This window comes from Protopterus annectens, chromosome 3.part1, assembly GCF_019279795.1.
Source record: "Protopterus annectens isolate FY-2018-M chromosome 3.part1, PAN1.0, whole genome shotgun sequence".
Lineage (NCBI taxonomy): Eukaryota > Metazoa > Chordata > Ceratodontiformes > Protopteridae > Protopterus > Protopterus annectens.
The window spans coordinates 22,429,733-22,454,603 of NC_056732.1; the positions used below are offsets into that span (position 1 = coordinate 22,429,733).

At 39.7% G+C, this 24,871-nt stretch overlaps 1 protein-coding gene across 1 annotated transcript in view; it reads left to right on the plus strand.

The window, feature by feature from the left end:
* Window positions 1-12,622: 12,622 nt before the first annotated feature.
* Window positions 12,623-24,871, plus strand: part of ARHGAP28 (Rho GTPase activating protein 28) — a 1,230,114-nt gene continuing 1,217,865 nt past the window's right edge. The window contains exon 1 of the mRNA XM_044066513.1: window positions 12,623-13,255. Within this exon, the coding sequence (XP_043922448.1) occupies window positions 13,143-13,255 (113 nt within the window). The 5' untranslated portion in view covers window positions 12,623-13,142. The remainder of the gene's footprint in view (window positions 13,256-24,871) is intronic.

Here is a 24,871-nt window from a genome sequence, read left to right on the forward strand (position 1 = left end):
TTTATCTGGACTAGACTAGTTACAGGAAAGGCAGGAAACAATCTTAGAATTTTTTTTTTTTGGAAAGGGAGAAAGGAGGAGCAGAAGACGATTCAAAAGTAAGGACCTGAGTGGCTTGCCCTTCACAAATATTCTCTCTGTATTAGGTAGAATGAACTAGTGACACTAGACTGGAATAGAGATGGGATAGAGCTGAACAGATGGAACTGGTAGGAGTGTCTGAAGTCAAAATATGATCTCACTGTACTCGGTTGAGTGAGCAAATGAGATAGACCCAGGAGGAGTGTTCAAACACAAATTACAGGGGTGGCAGGCAATTCCAAAGCCACCAATATTAATACCAAATCAAGAACAGAAGGGATGGGCGGGAAACTAACTGCTGAGACAGAGAGAGACCACATTATTCTATGAAACAATTAAATAGAAAAAATAAATAACTTCAGAGACACAGCCCACAATATTCAATGAAACAATTAAACGCACAAAAAATAAAATGCAGTACAATCTTTAACACTGCAAGTTTGTACTTAACTCAGCTAGTAATGCAGTTGATTGTAGGTATGTAGCTGGTACTGTTATCAGTGTCTCTATTCAAAGGAGAGAAGCTCTATTAAATTAATCAGGATGAGCAGCCTCAACTAACCTTATCTTCTTCACAGTCATCCCTGAGAGTCCAAAGAACCAAGCTGAACCCAAAGGGAACGCTCTCATTCCTCCCACTGGATATCTGAACCTACTACCCAGGACTTTTGTCGTATACACTTACTGTATGTAAACTCAACTGGCTAGTACCATTAATTTTATTATTTTTCTCTATCCCTTGACTCCTAACAGACAAATCCCTCATACATGCCCATAGGGTCCTTGATTTCATCAGTGTAAATGCCTTTGACCAGTTGGTTGACACCACCATAAGAGGTGAAGATATCTTGGACTTGGTATTTAACCAACATGAGTAATCACTGCAGCATTCCTACAGTGTCATCATCACTGGTAAGATCCGACCACAAAGCAGTCACTTTCGAAGTCACCATCTCCCCCAACCCCACCACCAGCTAGCGTCAAACAAAAAAACTTCCCCAAAGTTGATTACAACCTCCTGAGGAAAGGAACAAAGAGCTTCACAGCCTCCACCCCCCCCCCCCCCCCCCGCAGAGGAACTGGGACACATGTCCAAACCTATACCAAAGTACTACATGAACATTTTTATAGCTGCATGGAATCAGGAATACCAGACAGGATGAAATCATCTTCCTCAAGGAAGAGTAAACCCTTCTGGTGGACATCTACAATAAACAAACTCTGTAATAAAAGGAAAAAAATTGCTGTTCAGGACCAAGGAGCAGGTGCCTAATTTGAAGCAATCTCTCCTTAGATTGAACAAGCAAATAAGAGCACTAGTGAAATCCTCCAAAGCAAACTTCGAGCCCAAACTGGCCATGTCTACTAAAGACAATCACAAGGCCTTGTTCACATATGTCTGCAATCTCAAGGAAAGGCCCAGATCTGCTCAAACCTGGTAGTCCAGTCACAAGTGGAGTCCCTCAGGGATCAGTCCTTGGACTGCTCCTTTTTGGCATTTACTTCTCAGAAATCAAGGCCAGTGTCAGTGGTTTCTGGCTGACTAAATTTGCATATGATTGCAAATTAGGAGCTGTCATTGAATCCCATACTGACACAAATGCTCTCCAGGAAGGGCTGACACAGACAAATAACTGGTGTTAGAGTCATGGACTAAAACTAAATGCCAAGAAATGCATAATTGTATCCTTTGGGAAGTCATCAATCTCTGGTAACTATCATATTGACAACACACTCCACAGAACTGACCCAGTAGTCAGGGACTTAGGGGCACACATAGATAGTAATCTAGCCTTTGATCATCGCATGTCTACAGTGGTGAGGAAATCATTCTATGTTGTGCAACTTATAAACAAAGGTATGGCATCTAAGTCTAAAGAAGTCATTATTCCACTGTATTTGGCATTCATCAGACCTATCATTGAGTACAGTGCCCCCTTTGGTATGTACCTAACCAGGCATATACAACAACTGGAATGTCCATAGAGTGCAGACCTCCTCAAGGCCCTATACCTGTATTCTGTCTCCTACAGGCTTTTGAGGGCAGATCTATGCCTGGCATACAGGGCATTGTCAGACCCCACTCTGATGGACCTCCTGCATATCCACAAAACAAACAGTAGCAGAATTATCCGTTCTAAAGACTTTAACCTTGCCTGTGATATAAATAGGACTTGCTGGAGAGATAGATATGTATCCCAGAGACTACCCCAGCTATGGAACAGGCTCCCCATCTATGTGAAGTAGAGTTCCTCCCTAACCCATTTCAAGTGCAACTTGGACAATTGGATGGGAAACATGAAATTCATCCCTGGTTTGGCACCTATGTCTCTAATGCAAACAGGTAACCTGTAAATAGTTCATCTCCCAGGCCTATGCTTACACTTATCAAGGGTATCAGAACTTGTCAGAGATTTAGGATGCATGACTAGGCTTAAATAGGTCCTTGTGGTCCTTAGCCTAGTAAACACCTATAAACCTACAAAACTATAAGTAGTTTGGCATTATTAAATTATGGGATAGATTGTAAGTAGGGAGTTAGTTGTAATGAGCTGGAGAAAATAGGATACCTATAGACATATATAGGGGCATGCATTGATATTTGTTATATGTGGGTGAGGGAGATAAACGTATAGATATTATATAATAACATAGTAGTAACACAAGAACACTATAAATTTACATGCAATAATTAAGATTTTGTTCAAGTTTACTAACTGAACAAATAGGCTGCTCCACAGATGTTTTCGGCCACAGCCCAAGCTCCAGTAGAGCGTGTACAGTTACAACACAAAGTTTGACAAAGAACAATCGTCATTAAGGGGATTATAGTATATGCACAAGTCTAATGATTAGGTGGCTAAGCAAGACACAGATAGTGCTGCTACTGCCATACAAGTGCGGTACACCAACACTTCAAAATAAATAATTCTCCCTTAACCCAGAATTTCATAAACCAAACCAAAAGAAATGGCTATCTAAAGAACTTAAACCTGTATTCAAAGCAAGAGGTGAAGCTTGCAAATCATGAAAGGAATATAGTATTCCACAAGGCAGGGAGACGTTTGTTAACCTTAGAACCCTAGCAAAAAAAGTATCAGGAGGCAGAAAGCTTCCCATATCCAGAATCACCAAAATAATCTTTATAACAATATTGGGTCATTGGTTTGTGGTTGCTTAATCTTTATAGCCAGTCTAAAAAAATATCTCTGCCAAAGTTAACCATATTATAGAGAAGAAGAACAATATTAATTTCATGAACTTTAATCATACTTTGACTTAGGAATGGGATCCATTCCCATCACGGTATTAGAAACCGAAAAGACTTGGAGAAATTAAACCTGGAAGAATATTACCCCCCCAAAAAAAAAACCTTGGTACACTATAGCTAATGTCTGTTTTTCTCTGTAGGACTTTATACACAAATTTACCAAATTACTCCTAGTCTCTTAAATTCACTTACATGGCTTTACACCACATTCAAGCCCACCAGAATGTCTCCTACCATTCCTCTGTAAATAAATAAAAAAAACATCAAGTAGGTCATTAATAGCATCTCAAAAGACAATCCACCATATTCAGATGATATTTACCCTTGCTTTATTAAAGCCTGTTCTGATGACATGCCCTGTCCACTAAAACACATCCTTAAGGTATCCCTGTGTGCAAATACCTTTCTAAAAATCTGGAAAATTGCATTTATTAAGCATCTTTGCAAAACAAGCAAACCACTCTCTACCTCAGACTTTAAACCTATTTCTATACATTTCATGCTAAAGGCTTTAATAAACTAACCTACAACCAATTATAAGACTATTTCACTAAGCAACATTAGCTTTGCCCATACCAACAAGGCACTATGACAGCCATCTGGTCACTCACTGATGACATATTTGTGGCTATGGATAAAGGTAAACTAACTGAAGCCATCTTCTTAGTCTCATCAAGACCTTTGACATAACTGACCACCCCTTCCACAGGAAAGCACTAGTCAACCATGGAATCGTTGACACTATGTGAAAATGTAACCATGGAATCATTTACTCTACGTGAAAACGGAACCATGGAATCATTGACACTCCATGTGAAAATGGAACCATGGAATCATTGACTCTACGTGAAAATGGAACCATGGAATCATTGACTCTATGAGAAAATGGAACCATGGAATCATTGACTCTATGAGAAAATGGAACCATGGAATCACTGACACTATGTGAAAATGGAACCATGGAATCATTGACTCTACGTGAAAATGGAACCATGGAATCATTGACTTTACGTAAAAATGGAACCATGGAATCATTGACAATCCATGTGAAAATGGAACCATGGAATCATTGACTCTACATGAAAATGGAACCATGGAATCATTGACTCTACGTGAAAATGGAACCATGGAATCACTGACTCTACGTGAAAATGGAACCATGGAATCATTGACACTCCATGTGAAAATGGAACCATGGAATCATTGACACTCCATGTGAAAATGGAACCATGGAATCATTGACTCTACATGAAAATGGAACCATGGAATCATTGACTCTACATGAAAATGGAACCATGGAATCATTGACTCTATGTGAAAATGGAACCATGGAATCATTGACTCTATGTGAAAATGGAACCATGGAATCATTGACTCTACATGAAAATGGAACCATGGAATCATTGACTCTACATGAAAATGGAACCATGGAATCATTGACTCTACGTAAAAATGGAACCATGGAATCATTGACACTCCATGTGAAAATGGAACCATGGAATCATTGACTCTACGTGAAAATGGAACCATGGAATCATTGACTCTACGTGAAAATGGAACCATGGAATCATTGACACTATGTGAAAATGGAACCATGGAATCACTTGACTCTACGTGAAAATGGAACCATGGAATCATTGACTCTACGTGAAAATTGAACCATTGAATCATTGACTCTACGTGAAAATGAAACCATGGAATCATTGACACTCTAAGTGAAAATGGTTCATCAACTTCTTGCTTGACCAACTGTTCAAAGTCAAATTAGGTCTCACTCACCTATCTGAGTCCCCCCTTCTCAAATGTGTTGCCCAGGCTTAGTTCTCTCTCCCCTGTTATTCTCAATATATGTCAGCAAACTGCCTGACTCCAAACAACCCCTATCAATTCTTATTATAGGATCATAGGAGGTTACTAGGCTATCGAATCAGGGATCATTTCAAGCCCAGCCGTTTCATCCCAATGTAATACCATAGATACTCTAGTCAATACCCAGGATTGCATTTAGTGATGACTGCCCATGTCCAGGAAGGTTGTGGGTACAATAGGTTCATAGGTTGGTACTAGGCTATCAGCCCTAGGGCCTATACAAGCCTAGCCATAACAATTCCCTGGCTATTTCTTCCCACATTATTTACTTTCCTGGACCCCTGTCTAGCAGGGCGACTGACGTGATCCCTGGGGTGAATTTCCTTTCTCCCATCCAATCGTCAAGGTTCCTCTTGAATAGGGCCAAAGAGGCACTCTGCTTGACATGTATGGGCAATCTATTCCAGAGTCTGGGGAGTCTCTGGGTCAGGAACCTATCCCTCCAGCATGTTTTGTTTATTGTGATGACAAGGTTTAGATCCCTGGAGCATGTAGCTCTGAGGGATTGGGATTTCTTTAAGTGTAGCATGTCCAACAGCTCTGGGTTTGACATGTCTTGAGAGGTACATACCAAATGGGGCGTTGTATTCTATAATGGGTCTAATGAGGGATGAGTACAGTGGGACAATGACCTCCTTTTTTCTGGATGAAAAGCCCTTCGTGATGAGGTGTGCCACATAGAAGGATTTCCTGACTGTTGTGGCGATGTGGTTATCGAAGGTGAGACCACTGTCCACCTGTGTCCCTAAGTCTCTTATCACACTTTCTGTGTTTAGTGTACTGCCACCTATATGGTAATTCATGGATACATGTTTTTTCCCAAAGGGGATAACAATACATTTCTTGGCATTGAGCTTGAGCCCATGGCTCTGGCACCAAGCATCTGTTTCTGTAAGGCCCTTTGTAGAGTATCCACATCATTTGGGATTCAATAATGGCTCCCAGTTTGCAGTCATCTGCAAACTTTGTTAGCCAGAGTCCCTTAGTGTTGACCTGTACTTCAGAGAAGTAGATGCCAAACAAGAGCGGCCCCAGGACTGAACCCTGAGGTACTCTACTTGTCACTTGTCTGGAGCTGGATTTGGAGTCGGCTACTTTTACAGTGTGGGTTCTATCAGTAAGCCATTTAGCAACCCATTGGGTGACATAGGGATTAATGTCCAACTTAGTAAGTTTATCTATGATTCCAGAGTGGGGGATGGTGTCAAAGGCCTTGGCAAGGTCTAGATAGGCTGTGTGGACCACCTTACCCTCGTTCGTGGCTCTAGAGACTGATTCAAAGAAATCAATCAGGTTGAGGAGACAAGATTGGCCCTTCACAAACCCAAACTGGGTGGGGTCCAACGTTTGAAGGTTGGCAATGTCTTTGTTTATAAGTTCCATGATAATACGCTCCATGGCCTTGCAGATAAGGCTTGTCAGACTGATGGGACGGTAGTTTCCGGGATCCAAGGTGGATCCCCTTGTGGATTGGGATAACTGTAGCTCTGCGCCACTCAGTGGGCACGAAACCTGAGGTGAGGCTATGATTAAACATGACACTTAGGTGAGGTGCCAGTTCATATTGTAGTTCATGTAGTACACAGCCCGGGATGTCATCTGGTCCCATGGATGCTGTATTCTTGGCTTTAGAGAGTGCGTTTGTACCTGTGTGGTCGTTATTACTGGAATTTGGCAATCTTCCGGTATTGAGATGGGCCATTTAGGGGTAAGAGGGGTGAAGTTGGTACTGAATCGATCTGCCAGGATATTGGCAATATCCTTTGGATCAGTATATTTAATGCCATTCTGTTTTAGCTCAGAGCAGATCTGAGCATTGCCATTTAGATTCTTGACATAGTTATAGAATGCTTTGTGGTTGTCTTTGGAATCTTTGGCAATTTTATTTTCAGAACTAGCTTTGGAGGATTTTGAGGCATCTCAGTTTCTTACTGAGGCTAGTAAGGGAGTTTTTTGCATCCTGGGATTTTCCTCTCTTCTGCAAAAGTTTCTTCCTTTTGTTGTAAAGTTTGTTTATGGCAGGGGACCACCAGATTGGCTTCCTTTTTGGATGAGAGCATTTTGGTTCTATATGGGATGGCACGATTCATGCATGAGTGGATGTGCTCGTACAGTGCCTTAGTGTAGGATTCAGCAGTTGAACTTTCAGTTCCTGCCTGCATGGGTGTTGTGAAGTTTGTCACTTCTGACTTGAGTAGCATGAAGTTGGCTTTGGAGAAGTTTTTATGGTGGTTTCTTTACTGGGGGTGGGGTGGGATGTGGATGTTAAGGGTGATTAGCTTATGGTCAGACCTGACTAACGAGGGGTGACCATAGGTATGGAGCATTGATTTGCCATGTTGGTAATGACCAGGACTAGGATATTGGAGCCCCTGGTGGCACTATGGATTAGTTGATCCAGGGCATTGGAATTTATGAATTCCAAGAACCATTGCAAAGGTGTTGGGACATGAGTAGTTTTCCCAGTTAATGGCAGGGTAGTTAAAATCACCCAGTATTAGGGTGTTTGGTTCTATCTTAATATTTTCCAGTATGTTTAGAAAGGTGTAATGAGAATCTTGGGGTATGGTGGGGGATCTGTAGCAAGCTACAATTTGGATTGCAGTCTTACCTAGTGCTAGTTGCACTTGGAGAATTTCAGACACATTGTGCTGGCCAACTAGCCTGGTGGTGTGAATATCCTTGGTGAATATTGACACTCCTCCACCTTTAGTGTTTCGGTCCTGGTTTGGTGGCTGAAAAGTGAGGTAAGAGTTGTAGCCTGGTATTGCAGGGGTGCTCTCTGGAGCCTTGAACCAGGTCTCAGTTACTGCACAGATATCGATGTTCTCCATTTTAGGAGTGCCTCGAGAGTGCATTTTGAGGTTTAGACTTCTAGCATTGAGTAGCATTACCTTCAGATTTTGTATGCTTGTACCTGTTACGGTGGTGGTTTTTTCCTTTGAAGTTTGCCTAAAAAAGGCACTATAGGGGTGGCAAGAGCCTTAGCCAGTAACCTGAATCCCAGGGGCGACAGGTGCAGACCATCTCTGGCAAAGCATCGTGGTCTGTCAATCATGTCATCCCAGGCAGACAGATACTGGATCCCCTTTGAATGACACCATAAGCTTAGCCAATTGTTGAAGTCAATCATTTTATCCTTATATTGTGGTATCATTCTGGGCAAGGCAGGATGCTACTCAGGGCTAGGGTCATACCTGCCTGGGCCACATGATCCGAGAGCTCTTCCATGTCTCTTTTCATGTAGTCCAGGGAGGTACGTCTCAAGTCATTCACTCCAACATAGACAATGACAGAGTCATATTTGTACTTGTTGTGGAGTGACTTGAGTGCATGCGTTATGTGGCGGATCCTGGCACCCGACAGGCAGCTGACTGTCATTTTCTCCTTATTCAACCTGGTGAGAGGGACATCAGTGTGCCGGACTATAGAGTCACCTATGACTAAAGTGTTAGGTACATTGTCTTGCCTTAGGGGCTGTTGCTGGGTGGCACACTGGTGTTGTGAACTATGTGACACATTGGTTGTGATTGGTGTTTGTTTGCGTTTCAGCTTCAGAGGTCTTTGTTGCTTGGGCAGGTTACAGTTAAGGGCCTCTGCATATGTGGATTTAGTGTTGCTATATGTGGGTGTTGGTGGTGCGGGTTTAGAAGGGCTATGTGTTGCTTGAGATGTAGTGTGGGTGTTAACCTTCTCCTCTTGACTGTTTAGCACAATCTTGGGTGGAGAGAGCTTTGCTTCCATTTTGGCTATGTTAAGAGAGAGAAATCACTGGAAGCTGACCCTTGGACATGCTTGGTTTGGGGCTTTTTTTTTTTCTTTGTAAAGTATAGGAGCTGTTTCCTTAGCAAGGTACTTTGCAATTAGAGGCTGTTTAGTGCCTACTATTAATTTCTCCTTGTTAACAAGGAGAGTTCAGTGTTTGTATGAGTTTAAGGCTTCCTAGTGCTTTCCAGCAGGTATTAGAGAAAGTGCTAGTCACAGGGATGCTTAAAGGTAAGATTGAAAAGAATGCACTCTGCAGTGTGCACTAGAGAAGTTAGATGTGAAAGTAGGTAACTTGAGTTTTACCTGTTTAAAAAGTTAAGGTTTAGTGGAGAGTTACTATTTTTAAAACAGCAAGATGGATTGAAAGGGGTGGTCACTTTTGTATTTTGGTACTATGAAATACTATAGGATGGCCAATAAATTTAAATAATTGAAGGGGTGGGATTTCAAAAATGATGATTTTGTGATTACTCACATAAGCCAGTGAAAGTAGAGAGAAATGAGATATATGGTCAGATTAACATAAGAGGCGGGCAACTAGAAAGACAGTGGCATTTAACAAGACAACTTAAATGGGTCGGAGGGCGGGGAAAAAAATCTGCCTGACTCAGAACAGAGAGAGCTGTGGTCTTTTGAACAACTGAAGTTTTAATATGCTGTTAAAACAGAATGCAAGCAAAACACAAAGTAAAGAAAACAAACTACAGTATTCAAAATATAGAAAGGCAATACAGTAATACAAAAAATAACAGCAAACTAACCTTTCCTTCACAGCAAAGTGTAGCAGAGTCTGGATGAGCCTTTCTGGTAAAGATACCCGGTAAGAATGTATGGTGTCTCATCTACTCATCCAGATTCCTCTTGAACAGTGTCATATAGGTGCTGTGTTTCACATGAATTGGTAGCGTGTTCCAAAGACATGACATTCACTGGGAGATAAATCTGTACCTCCAGCATGTCTTATTTAAGTCACAGGCCATATTTGGGTCCCTGGAATGGGTAGCCCTAGTCCAGTTTGATTTACAGATATGAAGTGAGTTCATTAGCTTTGAGTCTGCAGAATATATGGTCTGTTAAACATCAAATCCTTGCTCCAACAGGACTTCCTTTCCCTCATTGACTGGCTAAATTCCAGACAATTTCACTTTAACCCAAATAAAACCAAGGCTATGCTATTTGGAAACCTAATGAACTAAAATATAGTCCAAATGAGTTACTAGTCATAGTGCCCCCCTTGAAACAATCATTTCTTTGAAAAACTTGGGGTTTTGCCTTGACTGACACCTTAACTTCCAACTTCATGTAAAACAAATAAAAACAAAAATACATCACACACTTTTCGGCCATGAAAAAGCACCCATTTCTTTTTTAACATATGTATTAAACATGAAACTAAAAAGTGATATGGTTACAGTTACAATAATAGAAAATATAGTGTAACAGTTCCTTTATGTTCATAAAGTATACATTTACCAACATGCATTCACTCAAGCATTATACAAATTGTTAATCTCCTGCCATCCCTTAAATTCCCTCCCCTCGAACACTATTTTGCATGTATCGTTCCCATAAAATCCATTTTCTATGTAATTTGCTTTTTCTGTTTTCTTTCGTTTTATAATATTCAGTACTACAGATGCAGTTGGTTTACATTTTATTTACATTTCCTTTTATTTTTTTTTCAGCTAATATTAAACCTAGTAAGGTCTTACTATGCCTGGGCAATTCAGATCCTATAACCCAGTTCAGAATGTTAGTACCCCAACATTTCTGACAAAGTATTCTGTAGGATTTTTTTTTTAAATCTGCCAAATGGTTGCATTCCCCAAAAACATGATCCCAGTTACCTCTCTCTTCACCATTGCACCTCTAGCATTTGCTATCTGCCTGAAGAAAAATTCCCTGAAGTCTACATTTACCCATTTCTTGTCCCCGGTAGGAAGGAGGTCATAGGGAAAGCATCCTTCTGCCTCAGTTAGAATATGGTCTCCTCATCATTTTCATGGATTCCAAGTAAACCTCATAAGCTCACTGTCAGCTAATAAAATCTGCCACATTATAACACCATCTCCCAGACACATACCACTGTACTCTACTGCAAAAAGCTAGGTGGCTGCTAAAGTTAGCCTAAGTGTGAAATCATTGTCTGCTAAAAATTATCCATCTTTTGACTCCTCACCTTCCGCTATTGTTCTAAACCCCTAGCCAAGATAACTTACTCTCACTTTTCTTCTACATAACTCATCTTAATTATACATACCTCTCAACTGTACAAATTTTCATAGAATGTCCAGATTTTTGCCTCATATTTTTGGTTGGTTCCTCATAAAATGTGTGGTTTTCTGACAAATCACCAAAGATTTAAACCACCAAATAATTACAGGCATTTGAGTTTCAGACTTCATATCCTTCAGAAAATGCATGCTAAGACAAATCCTGTTATTCCAGCAACTTTCTAAGTTTATAAGAGCAATATTTTATTTTATGTTACATTTGTTTACCGAGAAAGTCCGACTGGACACATGTCCTTTTTCAGTGGAGGCCCGGGGATTAAAGCTCCTGATGCAACACTGCATTACAGACAAGAAACAATATTTAAAAATATGTCCCTAGTGTTGGGCTTTTAGCACCCCATTATTTTAAGTTTTATCCAGATTTCGTGTGCCAGGAATTTGAGAGGTATGCTGCTTACCCCTTCAGTAACCTATAAAATCACCTTTCACCTCCTCTCTTTGTTTCTTGTCAGCCTATCCTGGACCTCTCTCTTTCTCATTTTTCCTCTTTCCACCATGGTGACTGAAACTTCATAACTACATTTTTTTAACTTTGTTCCATACCTCTCAAGTGTACAGATTTCTGCAGTATGTCCAGATTATTTGCTTCATATTCTTGATCTATTTTTCATAAGATTGTGGTTTTCTGGCAAATTTGTGGCAATCCATTAAAGACTGAAGTCAGAAAATAATGACAGATATTTGAGTTTCAGACTTCATTCCCTTGAGAAAACTCATGCTAATGCAAAACTTGTTATTTTATCAACTTTCTAAGTTTGTAAGAGCAATATTTAAAAATCGTCCCTACTTTTGGGCCTTTGTACCCTCATTATTCGTGGCTTTGTCCAGCTCTCTTGTTTCAACAGGTTGAAAGGTGCGCTTCATCTGCTTAACCTAATTGGTCATGGTTGCATCAGTGCTATACACCGGTTAACAAATTTAAACAAGGAACCAACTGTTTCAAATACACTTTGTACATTTTTTAAATAAAATTGTATGAGTCATTCTTGTTCTGAAATGTTTCGAGTTTCGGTGTGCTCCTTTGTTACACTCTGGTGGAGCCTGAAATGGAAGGTGTATACCAGTTGTTAGGTAACCAGGTAGAAAAGCTCGCGGAGTTGGTCACATTGCAGATCACTGAGTTTTGAAGGATGCCCTGGAGCTTGGACTTTATCCTACAGATGTGCCGTTCTCCGGTGACTCCACAGGACGTCAATGTGTCAGACGGGCAGTGCTGCTCGGAGTTCCCTATTTCCCGGTCAGGACTGCAGGTTTCACGTTTCAAACCGAGCTTCCTCTCTCAGCCTCACTTTCCTCGTGATGACAGAGTCAGTGCTGTGCATGCATGTGTCTCTTCTGCTGTAAAGAGCCTTATCTGTAGTATCAGAGCTGATCATACAGCTGAGCTTAGCAGGAAACGTCTAAGCAGAGCACAACAGCTGAGCTGAGCTGTGCGAGGACCGGCTCGCTCGCTGTCTTCCCAGCGGTTTCCTAGAAACCTTGCACTACCTTGGTCCGTGCCTCGGGACAGATGAGCGGGCGGAGCTCTCGTGGCTGTGTGCGAGAAGGGGGGCGGTGTCGTTGTTAATCGAGCCCAGCTGTTGCTTTTACCCCCCAACACTCTCAAAGGTACAGCCTTGTGGCATGTAACGGGGTAGTGTAACACGCTGCCTGCTGCCACGGGGTATATTAAAACGATAAGCTTGTTTCACTTTAAATTACCAGGGTCTACTGAGGACTCCCATTTCATGCAAAACTGAGCAAAGGGTACCCTTAAATGCCCCGGTCAGTGTACCGTGTTTATTTTTGAGGGAGCTTCGGGGCAGGTCAGCTTTAATTGCTAATGGGCATGAAGATCATGGACATAATTTTCTATTAAAATGGAAATCGAGGAGACGGGTAGTGTGGTCCTGACAGGATATCACTCCTACACCCCAGCAGGGACCTCGGTAATACAACAAGCGGTCTCTCCTAGCCATCCACCTATAAACAGGTAAGCGGTTTAATTTGCACGGAATTATTTAAAGGTATGCTTACTGTTAATCAGCCTTTGGTTTGTTATTTCAGATTCTGGTGAATTCTGACCCACTTGTGCTTGGTTTTGTTGGATCACCATGTTATAGTAGACTTGGTGTAGTCCTGATGCCTTTAGCTTTCTAAAGCAACAAGCTGCTTGAGAAACGGTTGCATTGAGCATGCCTGAAGCATTTGTTATTAGACTTTGAGCCTCATATAAAAGCTTTGTATTTAATGGTTACTAAACTGTGTGATATCAAATGGGCATAACCTGGGATAACTTGTCATTGTTATTTAGATTGACTTTGGGGGCAAACGATCCACAAAGCTAATACCTGCTGTTGTGCTTTTATTTCATGAATGGAAAGTGCCCCTTGTTCTAGATAATGTTACAGTTGCAGATGTACATGTGACCTGCTCTGGTTTCCAGTCTCCAGTGTAAAAGAGGTATTGGTTTCCTTTTAGGGTATATAAAATAAACATGGTTAATTGTAGTATTTTACTTTTTTCAGTCAACAAATGTTATTATGCTTTAATAACTTGACTAGATGCATCCTATTTTCTACTCTGACTTGTGTCATAAAAGTCTCTATTCATGAATGATTTGGAGTGCCCAGTTTATTACACCCATGTTCAGCTCCTAGTACAAATCTCTAATGTTTAGATGAGAATTATTGATCATGTCATACTGACTTTTTCCACAATGCATGCATTAGCATTTGCATAGTGAAAAACTTTTTTTTTTTGTAGGGGGGGGGGGGGGTTGAGATCTTTAAAATCCATAGTATTTATTTTTCATTTCTTGATTGGAAGAGTTCACATAAATGGTATTAAAGTAAACAATGCAGTTATACAAGGTGCAAAACTGAGAAATGCAGCATTCTTGTATAATAATATAGGTGTAGCAAGCTCAGAATGTCAGTCACAGAATTCATAAGCAGCTAAGGACTGCTGGTTTCCCAAGTTTACACATTTTGGGGGCTGTTTTTCTTTAATTTAGCCATACTTCCTGAATCTGTTTCCCAAGGGTCTGAAATGTGTTGTGCCTCACAGGAAAACAGCCAGTTGCTTCCTTTCATTAATAATCGACACCGGCAATAGCTTTTTAAATAGTCATTAATTATTTGATATTCAATTATGTTTTTCGTAATACCATCTTTTTAAATAGCAGTAACATTGTTCACATTTTAAATTTAAGAAAAGTTAGAAAAAAAAAAGCAGGACCCGTTTCTCTCCCTGCAGTTCATATGTTTAAAAGACCAGTGACTTAGAGAAGGTTTTCTGTGGCTTTGTTTTTAAAACTCACTCACTTGGTGTCATGTCCATGGGAGGGGGGGACTGTAGGTTAGTTCTGAGACACTTATTTATATACCTGCTCTTTGTAATTTACTGCCTAGAGACCGTAACGTGAAACATTAGCAAGACTCCAGTGATTAGAGCTGTCCGTATTTTACTAATGTTTTCATTAACTATGATGTAATAAATTGGTTACTTTTCATGCTATGGACAAATTGTTGATCACTTTGTGTCCATACAAAGTGAATGAGAGAAACTGAACTGTTTAACATACCAAGACTGCGACCCATGACACACCAGTTCATTTTCTGTTTAGCCAGTTGTTGTAATCTTAGATGGCTGTGAAATGCATGTTAATGAGACCACAGAACTGATTTTCAAGTTTTTCCAGCTGTTGTGCTTATGGGTAGATTTGCAATGGATAAACCGGGCAACAACCCATATCTGTTGTATTACCACCACCCACTTCCAACATTCTTATGCAAATGTTGATGGTGTTTATTTTGTTTTGTTTAGAACGCATACGTGAAGGCCATTAACCACAGTTGTCCGTTTTAGGACCCAAGTGTGACTTTTTGTTTGGTTTAGTGGTGTTTTCAGAGATGTTTGTTGAAAGTACTACACTTAAAAATTACGAGGATTGAGGAACTAAACCTTTGAATGTAGATCAGCTACAAACTATAAATGGTTATTTCTTGCATATATTGCCCATGCCTGGGTTCTACTCCTGCTTCACTATTTTTGAGTGTTTATTTACCCAGTTTAACCTCTGGATGGAACATCAGATTTTTTGCCTGAGAAATACTTACCGAATTCTCAACATTGTCTTAAACTGATGCTTTTTTCTGTCTTGTAATTAGATTTTGAATTAAAATAAAACTGATGTGGATATATATATAGGAAGCAAGTGGTTAATTAAAATAGGTAAAGTAATATAGTGCAAAAAGAGTTTGCAAAATAGGACTGCTAATTTTTATTATATAACCTTGTTGAATCAATTGTGTTTTAGTACTGGTCAGTTTGTTACATAACTAGTGCTTGTTGTTGTTGTTGTTAACCAGACGTACTAACTACAAGCAGCAGATGTAAAAAACTGTTTTTTAAGTAGTTATGTTTACAGTGTCACTAATGAAATAGTCAGCAGTTTTACAGTTGGCTTAAAATTGTCGATGATCCAAAAATCGTAGTGTTGTATAAGGATGAACTATAGAACAACCTCGGGGTAGGGAATGTTCTGCTTTTTTCTTCAAGGCTGAGTGGTGGTGGCTTCATATTTTCAACTTAATGGGTCTTCTAGCTTCCCCAAGAAGCACAGATTAACTAGATAATCTAAAGCATTTTAGTAACAATTTTATGAATGTGATGCACAAAAATACCCCTCACTAGTGAGATCTGACCACAAACTAATCACCCTGGATATACATATCCCACCTCCACCCCCAGCACAAAAGACCACAGTGAAAAACTTCTCAAAAGCAGACTTCACTCTTCTTAAGACTGAGATGGTATCCTTTAAGCCCACTGTGCCAGTGGATACCACATCCCACAATGCCGAATCCTTCACAAATGCTTTCTATTGACATCTCCAAGAATGCATGGATCATGCAATCCCAAACAAATCCAAGTCCCTCTCCACCAAATGTAAGCGTCCTGTCTGGTGGACCTCAGCCATAAACAAATTGTATAACAAAAGAAGGAAGCTACTGCACGTCAGAGTGAAATCCCATGAAGGGAAGACATCTCTGATCAACATTAGCAGAAAACTATGTTCTCTCATAAAAACATCCAAGGCAAACTTTAAGAGAAAAATCGCTAAGGACACTAAAGATAACCACAAAGCCTTCTTCAGCTATGTTAGAAACCTGGGTGGAAACCCTCAGATATGCTTAGAGTTGGTTCACAACAACAAAAAATACACTGAACCCACAGATATTGCCAACATTCTGGCTGACAGGTTCAGTGCAAATTTCTCCCCTCCCTCACCCCCAAAAGAAGAAATACTTATCCCAGCTGAATGTAATCTCCCTGTCATCTCAGATGTCCAAGTGAGAACCGCCCTAAACAAAGCAAAAAACACAGCATCAATGGGACCTGATGGTATCCCGGGGTGCGTGTTACGTGAACTCCAAGAGGAGCTAAACCCACACATAAAAATGCTATTTAACCTTAGCCTTACTTCGGGATATGTACCTGAACACTGACGTACAGCAACAGTGGTCCCACTCCACAAGGGGGGTGCCTCTACAGACCCTGGAAACTACCGCCCCATAAGCTTAACTAGCCTGGTCTGCAAAGCTATGGAAAGAATCATTATGGAACTCATAAACAGAGACATAGGGGACCTACAGACACTTGACCCCACCCAGTTCGGCTTTGTAAAGGGCAGATCCTGCCTTTTAAACCTGGTTGACTTTTTCGAAACAGTCACTAGAGCCATTCATGAGGGCAAAGCAGTCCATACAGCATACCTGGACTTGGCTAAGGCCTTCGACACAATACCCCACTCAGGCATCATAGATAAGCTAAACAGCTTAAAAGTAAACCCTTATGTCACTAGATGGGTTGCAAACTGGCTAAAGGACAGAACCCATAAAGTTAAAATCGCTGGAGCAATGTCAGACTCAAAGCCAGTCACAAGTGGTGTCCCACAGGGATCTGTCCTGGGACCCCTCTTGTTCGGCATTTATTTCTCAGATGTTAAAGCAAACATGGGAGGGCTGTGGCTGACAAAGTTCGCAGATTACTGCAAACTAGGCGCCATAGTCGATACACCAGCAGACACACACATCCTACAAAAAGGCCTCACTGAAATGGACAACTGGTGCCGTAGTCACGGCCTTAAACTAAATGCCAAAAAATGTATAGTCATCCCTTTTGGAAAAACAAAGTACCCACAAATTATCACATAGACAGCAACCCACTGAGTACGGAAAAAGTAATCAGAGACCTAGGGACCCAAGTAGACAGCGACCTCTCATTTGATACCCACGTTGCCAAAGTGGTTAGAAAAACATTCTACCTTGCACACCTCATCATGAAGGGATTCACATCCAGATCCAAGGATGTCATTGTACCCCTATATTCCTCCCTCATCAGACCCATGATTGAGTACAATGCCCCATTTGGTATGTACCTCACCCGGCATTTGCAACAGCTGGAGAGACCACAAAAGTACCTCACCAAAAGGATCAAGGGTCTCCAACATATGTCTTATTCTGCCAGACTAAAGAAACTTCAGCTCTATTCAGTAGCATACTGCCTGCTCAGAGGTGATCTCTGCCTGATGTACAAGGCCATGTCCAATCAGGATCTGATGGACATGCTCCACCTCAAAAAATCCAAATCCATCAGGACCATGAGAGCTAAAGACTTAAACCTCGGCACAAGTATGAATAGGACATGCTGGAGGGATAGATTCATAACCCAGAGGCTTCCCATGCTTTGGAACAGGATCCCAGTTCATATTAGGCAGAGCCCCTCACTGACTCTCTTCAAGAGAAATCTTGATGAGTGGATGGGAGATCGTAAGTTTACCCCAGGGGTCACATCTGTGTCACTGCTAGACAGGGGCACAGTAAACTAATTCTATTATATAAGGGGACCTTCATTGTGTCACTACTAGACAGAGGCACAGTATTCTAGATTTATTCTGTATATTTTTGTACCAATTTCATGGGGTGGCAAAAGCCACATCACTATGGCTAGGCTTACAAATGCCCCAGGGCAGATAGCCTAGTACTATACTATGAAACTATGAAACTAAGAAGTCTTGGTCCATTGTGGATTTTAGTTTTATTGTTCTTGTGAAGACATGCTAAAATATTCACCAGCCTTTGAATTTTACTGTATTGTAAGAGACTTGAATGTACCTAGTTCAACATCGCCATAATGTGTAGAATGTTTCCATTTTTCATTGAAGCAGATTCTTTTTTTTTTTTTGCAGACCGTTTATATTTTTCTCTTTTTTTTTCAGAAATACTTTTTATGGGGGCTACCCATCCATGATGCCTCCCACACCAGATTTCTCTGTCATTATTCGTGCCTTCAAATGTCTCTTCTAGCACCACATTGTAATGCAATACAGGTCCAGCGGGCCTACCCGGGGTGATCTGACCCAGTGTTTACAGTGGCAGTCTCAGAATCTTGGAATTATATACTTTAGTCTATAAGACTGATCTCCAACAGGTTCTCCTTCAAGAAAGTACTCAAAACAGCATTTCAAGCTAACCTCAAACAGCATTTGCCATACACATAGCTACTTGTTTCATGTAGAAAGAAGCAACTAGGTCTAATTATAATGTTTCACAGAAGCTACTAGGAAAAAGTCCTCCAGAAAAGGCTTATGATCATCCAAGGCTCACCCCATAAAACAAGTAACAAACATTCAATAATCCTTCTAGTAAATAGGCTGCCTACAATAATATACGAAGCAGTGCATAAATAATGAAATATTGAGCTATACATTATATTCTTAGTAAAAAGAAATTGGCACAATACACTAACACTAATGCCTACAGTAACCAAATATATAGCAGAAACCTAACAAAACTGCTGATAAAGTAGTTTAATATGGAAACCTAGTAAAGTACTAGAACAAGCAATCTGCATGGTCATACATTCAGTAGACCTTTCATAAAGTATAACCTTTATCCTGTACCTAATGAACCATTCAAAAACAGAGAAACCCAGACAAAGTGAACACATGAATCATAGGTCAATGGGAGCAGATTTTAAAGGGAAAAGTTTATCTTTAACAATTTATGTGTGGTAGAATGTATGTGGCAGGGTTTAGGCATGGCAGATAATGACTTTCCAAGGTTCAGAAAAAAAGTTCCAGATGTCATTTTCTGTTCTGCCTTTCATTTCGAGTATGTCCATCCAGCAGATAACCAAAACTCTCTAAATCTTACAAAGGGCCTCACCTTTTCATGTCCTAAAAGATTGTTCAAACAAGCGAGTTGCAAATATCCAGGTGCCATCTATCCAGATGATGAATGCTTCACCACTTGGCCACATATCGTTACAGTAGTCCCTTTCATAAACATAATATTTGTTCATCTTGCGTTTTTCCCCAAGGCCTTCAGGTATTTAGTACCTCTGTTGCAGATGCATCATTTTTCAGAGGACCATAACTTGTATTGGGGTGATATGTCACTAGTACTCAAATGAGTTTTGGGTCACTTATTTCACTTCTTGTAATAGTAATGCCTCAATTTCTTATCTCCCCATATGCAAAATGATTAGTTTGGCAGTGTAAATATCCCCTCTTTCTGCACCTTTCTGAGTGTGTCTTGTAAATGCATGCATGTCTACTTCCTCATGGAAAATAAAAAGGTGCCACAAAACATTATTTACATAACAGAAACATTACTTGAGTTAATTCTAAAATATAGTTGCTTCAGTTTTAATGGGCTTATATTTAAACAGACATCAGGGGTTGCCATGGGCTCCCCATGTGGGGGAGCGTTTGCCAACTGTGTTATTGCACAGTGGGAAAACACATTCTTATTTAAGAATGATGGCTTCAAACAGCATGTCGCCTGGTACACTAGGTACCAGGACGACATGTTTTTTCTTTGGAAGGGCCCTTTAGATGGAATTGAGTGTTTTATTGAGGACATGAAGACGTTTACGGATTTCCTGGATTTTACGTTTGAGGTTAACACTAACCAAATAAATTATTTAGACATACTGCTCAGTAAAGATTGTATTGAATCTAGATTTGTTAGTAAGATCTATCGCAAACCCACTTATTCTAACGGGTTTTTACATTTCAGTAGTTGCCACCCTTACCATCAAAAAAGAGCAGTCGTTAAAGGACAGATGGTAAGTGCAGCGCGCATTATTACTAGGGATACGGACTTTATAAATGAATGCGATAAACTGATCAATATGTTTATGAATAGAGGTTACCCTGGGGTACTTCTTACTGAGATCAAGAAAGAAGTAGAGACGAAAAGGCTTTCTGGATATTTCAAACCTATCCTACATCCACAGAGTTTGGATACTTTGATGGGCCAAGATAATATCGGAATGGTGGGATCGAATAGTGAAAAGATTAATTCTAACATAAAATTTTTATGCACTTTTTCGATTGACCATCGTCTGATAAGGGACATCTTACAGAAGAATTGGTCCATTATTAGGGAGGATAGACAATTAATTGACACATTGGGATCAGTACCAAATCTTACATTTAGAAAGGGGTTTAGTTTAAAATCCCTTTTGGAAAGAACTAAAAAAGTAGGATTTAATAAACATAAAGGTATGACCAAATGTGGGACATGCCACCAATGTAAAAACATACAGGAAGGAACACAAGTTACCATTAATAAAGAGAGATATAAGGTCATGGGTAGTTTCAATTGTGGGGCTAGAGCAGTGGTTTATGTGGCTTCATGCAACAAATGTACGGCTTTCTATATAGGAAAGACCGAAAGGGTGTTGCGAAAACGCATATATGAGCATCTTTATGCAATATCAAAGATGGACTTAAGGAATGCACTGGCCCGCCATGTTATAGAATACCCTGACCATGCTTTCTATTTCTCTATTCTTAAGCAAGTTGCAATTGATTTAAATAGTGGCCCTTGGCAAATTAATTTGGAAAAAGAAGAGCTATTTTGGCAAATTAGGACAGGAGCATACATATACCCTGGAATTAATGAAGCTGTGTCGCTGTCCTGTATTCTAAAATTATTGGCCTTGCGAAGATAATTTATATTTGGTTTGGACGTTATTGTTTCTACTTAACAAATATTATATAGGATGCGTTTTGTACATATTTATTTGCATGTGTACATATATATTTTTTCTGTGTGTGTTTTTTGTCTTTTTTGGGGGGGGGATTTTATACATATATTTACATATGTGTGTATTTGTTGGTACGTGCGGGTGCGTATTGTATGCATGCGTACACATATTGTATATGTACACATAAAGGGATTTATAGATTTATGCATAATTTTATTTACAGTTATGGGACCCAATACCATTAGAAGTATAGGGCAGGATTAGTATATTTCATTAGTTTTAGTGACTTTGGTTGCACATCCTATTATGCTCTTTAGAAAAATGGAGGTAACACTTTGTCAGTGTAAGCTTATATATCTTGTAAGCACATTGGACTCTTATCAGCCTTAGAGGGTTTGGCTGGTTTGGGTTGATGATTTCTTATATTTTACAGCAGTTAATTCTGCTTTTAAATGATTGAAAATTTATTATGTTTTATATGGGGTTATGTGGAACGTATGTTCATTTTCACCACTATATATAATTATAGTATTTATAGGTTTGTAAATGTGGTTTGCATTGATTTTAAAAAAGTATGTTTTAAACGTTTTTTGGAACATTTTGAAGGGTTTTAATGTACTTAAAAGTAGAGTTTTTAATTGTAGGTGGGTCCTCAATTATGAGGTCATTAACAAGGGTAATAAGTATTTAAGCAAGTTTTTCCCTGTATGCAATGTCTTGTCTGAAGAAGGCAGGATACTAAGCCTGCCGAAAGTTCTTGTGTGAAATAAAAGTGCTTACAATATTATATTTACTACAGCGATCATCTGCATTTATTGGATTCACTGAATTTATTGCTGCAAGACTGCTTCCTTAGAGGTTTTTGTCTTCATTGGTTTGTTTGGCGGTTTGAGTTTGATACTTCCTCATCAGATTAACAATCTTTCAGATGGGGAGCATAATTTCAGTCTGCCTAGAAATCTTGACGCACTACATGGCAGGCTGGCCTCATGTCCATACTTCAGACAGACTCATTCTGGAACTCGCAACAGAAAACACAACTGAAATTGTGCTTACAACACTTCAGTCCTGCCCCACCCACCCCCTTTTTCTCACCCCCTTTTCTTGCAATTAATCAACTGACCATTGACCTAAAGTGTATGTTGAAAAAGTCCTGTATCTTAGACGCTGCTGTCAAAAGGTGATCTAGTCTAGTTGGCCTTTGAGTTAATACTAGCCTTTTCATCAGCATAAGAATCTCTTCCCATGCAAAAACATGCCAACAGCCTTATTCTTTACATTTCTAGCTACCCAGACATTCTGGACTACCAGCCTAATAATTCTAATTCATTATATCAGGATTTCCCCAGGTACACAACCTATTAATAAAGTTTGTCTGCTTTGATCTATTTAGACCTTCCTCCCTTTGAGAAGGAAGAAGTTGGATTTATTTATTTATTTTATTTATTACATTTTTTTTACCGGGTAACGTAAGTCTGGGCAAGAAGCCCGTTTTCAGCGGAGACCTGGGGAGAAAAGCTCCTGACATACAGTAGAAAATTCTAACAAAACTATAAAATTTAACAAATTAATAATGTTTGATTTGTATCAGTGTATACTTCAAAAGCAAAACAATTATTTATGGTAAAGACATAAAATACAGTTTCAAAACAATGTATTTGTCCAAACGTTTGTTAAAAGGAGACCTATTTTAACAGTGGCAGGAATGTTTCAATGTAAGGCTGGTGTGCTTGCCTAGGATTTAAGACCACTCTAGCATCTAATAAGAGAAATGAAGCAAAGCATTAGCTATGAGGAGATAAACAGTAGATAAGGGATAGAGCTAGTTGGAAGAAAGAGCAGAAATATGAGATCTAGTTGGGGTATTGTTGTAATATGAGATCTAGTTGGGGTATTGTTGTAATATGAGATCTAGTTGGGGTATTGTTGTAATATGAGATCTAGTTGGGGAGTGAGTAGACTTAACCAGGAGTATGGCAGGAGCAGACCAGTGATTTTCTAGATGTTCTTTTAGGGGCTGTTTGAACTCATGATAGTTAGGGTTTTTAGCTATGGTTTGGGGAAGATTGTTCCAGAGCTTGGCAATTTTACAACAGTAGAGGGAGGTGCCTAGTGTGTTGTGGGGTTGGGTAACTTTTAACATTAGTTTATTTGAGGGCCTGAGAGATCTTAGATTTATATTAGGTTGGATTAGCTTAGTGAATGAGGGGCAGACATTGGGTTGGTGAGTTATTTTGTGGGCTATGGTCTGGGAGTTCTAGCCAGCTGAGCTGGGAGAGTACTGAGCAGTGGTGGGGTCTGTATGGGCGGCCTGTAGCAAACTTGGCAATTTTGTTATAGCAGGATTCTAGACAGTTCTGTTTTATGAAGGTTGGTAAATATTTGGGAACTGTAGAGGAGGGTGGAAACCAGTTGTGAGTGGGCGGTGGCTAATCTGGCACTTTCAGGGAGGTATGGTTTGGCTCTATATAGGGTGCCTAGTTTGGTGTGGACCTTTTTGATGGTCAGGGCGATGTATATATCAAATCTTAGGTTATCATCTATTGTGACACCTAGAAGTTTGGTTTGCTTGTGGGTTTTATATTGGTTCTGTTTGAGGAAAGTATTGTTAGAGGTGACTGGCATGTTTTTGGTTTGTTACTTCTGAATACTATTACCTTGGTTTTGTTAGGGTTTAGTATGCGTTTGTGATTAGTGAGGTGTTTTTCTATATCCTGAAAAGAAGTTTGCATTTTTGTTTGTAGTTCCTGGGGAGTGGGGGTTGAGAAAATAATTGTGGAATCATCGGCGTACTGGACTATGGAAGCTAGTTGGGTTGCAGAGCTTCAGTTATTTGTAAATGCTTGAGATATTGTGCATAAAGTACTATTAAGAAGGAAAGCGGATAGGAACTCTTCATCTTATGAGTCAAGCGGTTTGTTTACTGCCTTTTTTATATTACATTTTCTGGGATAATTCTTCATACATGTGCATTAAAATACTAACCTAAGGCAAGCTAGACTGACAGCAAACAAACATTTCATCCTGCGTCTGCCCTTTAAGTGTGTGCTTGTGCTGTCTGCTATGATATGTGCTTCCTGCATCTTTGTTTATTTGTACATTTCTTGTTTCTAGATGTTTTTCTTTCATAGCTACAGTTAGTTAGTGCCTATAAAGACAAAAGGAGAGGATTTGTTTTGTTTTGTTAATTTTTTTGAATGAATTGAAACACATAGCTCCTGCTCTAATTTAATGCTCGGTTATGAAAGTACTAGAACACAAATGTATGGATAATGGATGCTTTAAGTGGAAATCATTCACATTTACAGCTTAAGTCCATAAGACAACAGACCAAACTGTTGAAACTTACCATCTCAGTTGTTTTAACAGGTTTTGATACTTCCAATTTTGATAAGAAAATGTTACATTTCTAAAATGTTCAGCCTATAATATATTTCCGTTGTATCTACTTACTTTTAAGAAAGTGGGTTTGAGAGGAGTCCTTAAGAATGTAAACTAGTTCCTGGCACACTGGACATACATAATATATATGTAATTAACTTTG